Source organism: Peromyscus californicus, unplaced genomic scaffold, assembly GCF_007827085.1.
Source record: "Peromyscus californicus insignis strain IS unplaced genomic scaffold, ASM782708v3 Scaffold_8__1_contigs__length_139910024, whole genome shotgun sequence".
In the NCBI taxonomy this organism is placed as follows: Eukaryota; Metazoa; Chordata; class Mammalia; order Rodentia; family Cricetidae; genus Peromyscus; species Peromyscus californicus.
The window spans coordinates 117,213,584-117,215,338 of record NW_026294606.1 but is presented as its reverse complement, the minus strand read 5'-3'; the positions used below and the strand labels follow the sequence as shown (position 1 = coordinate 117,215,338).

Here is a 1,755-nt window from a genome sequence, read left to right as displayed (position 1 = left end):
AAGGCTTGTGTCTTCCCAGTCTCTAGTCTCTGCCTAAGTACTGGTGCCTCAGAGGATTTGAACCCTACACTCATCTTGGGCAAGTGACTATGTGACTGCGCCTCCGTTTCCACCGCTTACTGTGAGAATAACGAACCGTCCTTCCCCACGTTGTAAGGAAAGATGAGAGTTCTAACACAGTGCCCCGCAGCACGGGATACGCAGTGAGGATATCACCAACAGTGTCCAAGTCTGGGTTAGGACTGGCTTTTGTAACCTGTTCACATTTCCAACATAGTTTCCCTGTAAGCAGGGTCTCCAAGCCCCGCTTTCACACAGATTAGCACACACGATGAGGGCGGGATGCTGTGTGCGTTGGGGGAACTGGGCAGCCCCCTCTGCACCCGGCCCCTCACACGCCCCAGGGCGCGGCAAAGCACGGGTGGGCAAGCTTCCTGGAACCGGCCCCTGACCGGAGGGCAGACCCTTTGCGCTCAGCCCTGTGCGCTCAGTCCGTGCGCCGCCGTGCGGAGAGGGGCGTGACTCAGCACGGGGGCGTGTGCAGGCGGTGTCCCGCGTGCAGGAAGAGGGACGCTTGCAGACTGCGAGTCGTGCGCAGGCTGCGGGGCGTGTGCAGGCGATATTCCACGTGCGCAGGCAGCGGGGGCGTGTGCAGGTGGTGTCTCCCCCCCACACACACACACATATGGGCGGAGCTTTTGCGCTCGCCCCCCAACTCCTTCCCGCGCTATAAAGGCAGCGCTCCACGCGCTTCTCTCCATCACACCTCCTCCTAGCACTTCAATTCCGGCTCGTCATCGGTCTTCAGCCGCCGCCTCCACTCGCCATGGACCCTAACTGCTCCTGTGCCACAGGTAAGGGAGACTGCTGACCGGCCTCCGCAACCTAAATTTCTAGGAGAGCCAGACAAGCTGTTTGGGGCCTTTTTCTAGTACTTTCCGAATACTACCGGCTGCCCCTTCCCAACGAATTCTGGAGACCCCCTTTTAACAAGTCCTTGAGATAATGGCTCGCCCAAGCTGGGTCGGGGATTTGCACCTGAGTTCCTAGATGCCCGGGTCGTGCTCACTGTCTTGTTCCTGCAGATGGCTCCTGCTCCTGCTCCGGGTCTTGCAAATGCAAAGAGTGCAAATGCACCTCATGCAAGAAAAGTAAGTTGGATCCTCTCTCTAGTCTTCGCTCCCCATCCAGTCCCTGCCACCCCAGTTTGCCCTGCCACACCCCGGGAGCATCCAGGTGGGGTCCCTTGTTTCGCTCATGGTCAACTCTTCTCCCCTAGGCTGCTGCTCCTGTTGCCCGGTGGGCTGTGCGAAGTGCTCCCAGGGATGCATCTGCAAAGAGGCTTCGGACAAGTGCAGTTGCTGTGCCTGAAGCGGGACCCCCTCAGCCGTGTGTAAATAGAGCAATGTGTAGAAACATCATTTCTTTTACAACCCTGGCCTATTCTCCACACCTTTCTATGAAAGCATGTAACTGATAATAAAAAGCGTTGACTTAACTCAGCTTGTCTTTGTATGCCTTGGCAATAAGGGACTGGCAGGGGTGAAATGGAACTGCAGAGGCTTGAACTCTGAGCTCAGACTGTGACTTGGGCTGGACAGATTACCTCTCTGGCTTTTATCATCCGGGGAGTGGTGGGCAAGAGGATGCACTAGTCACAGAAATGTGCCGATCCCAATGTGCAGTTGTATATCGGGGGTTAAACTCAGGGCTCCCTGCATCCTAAACCAGGTGCTCTGATGAGCCACACACCTC

General features: G+C 56.8%; 1 protein-coding gene across 1 annotated transcript; it reads left to right on the top strand.

Moving 5' to 3' along the window:
* The first annotated feature begins 502 nt into the window (after positions 1-502).
* LOC128104134 (metallothionein-2) lies at positions 503-1,498 on the top strand. Its single transcript, XM_052728896.1, has 3 exons — positions 503-854; positions 1,086-1,151; positions 1,280-1,498. Exons 1-3 carry the CDS (start codon positions 827-829, stop codon positions 1,369-1,371), a joined length of 186 nt encoding a protein of 61 aa, XP_052584856.1. The 5' UTR covers positions 503-826; the 3' UTR covers positions 1,372-1,498.
* Positions 1,499-1,755: the final 257 nt, after the last annotated feature.

Bases quoted from the DNA above. Each gene is read 5' to 3' on its own strand.
- LOC128104134 (XM_052728896.1), top strand. From the start codon at position 827: ATGGACCCTAACTGCTCCTGTGCCACAG. The intron at 855-1,085 runs GTAAGGGAGACT...TTGTTCCTGCAG, and splicing joins TAACTGCTCCTGTGCCACAG to ATGGCTCCTGCTCCTGCTCC. The intron at 1,152-1,279 runs GTAAGTTGGATC...CTTCTCCCCTAG, and splicing joins ATGCACCTCATGCAAGAAAA to GCTGCTGCTCCTGTTGCCCG.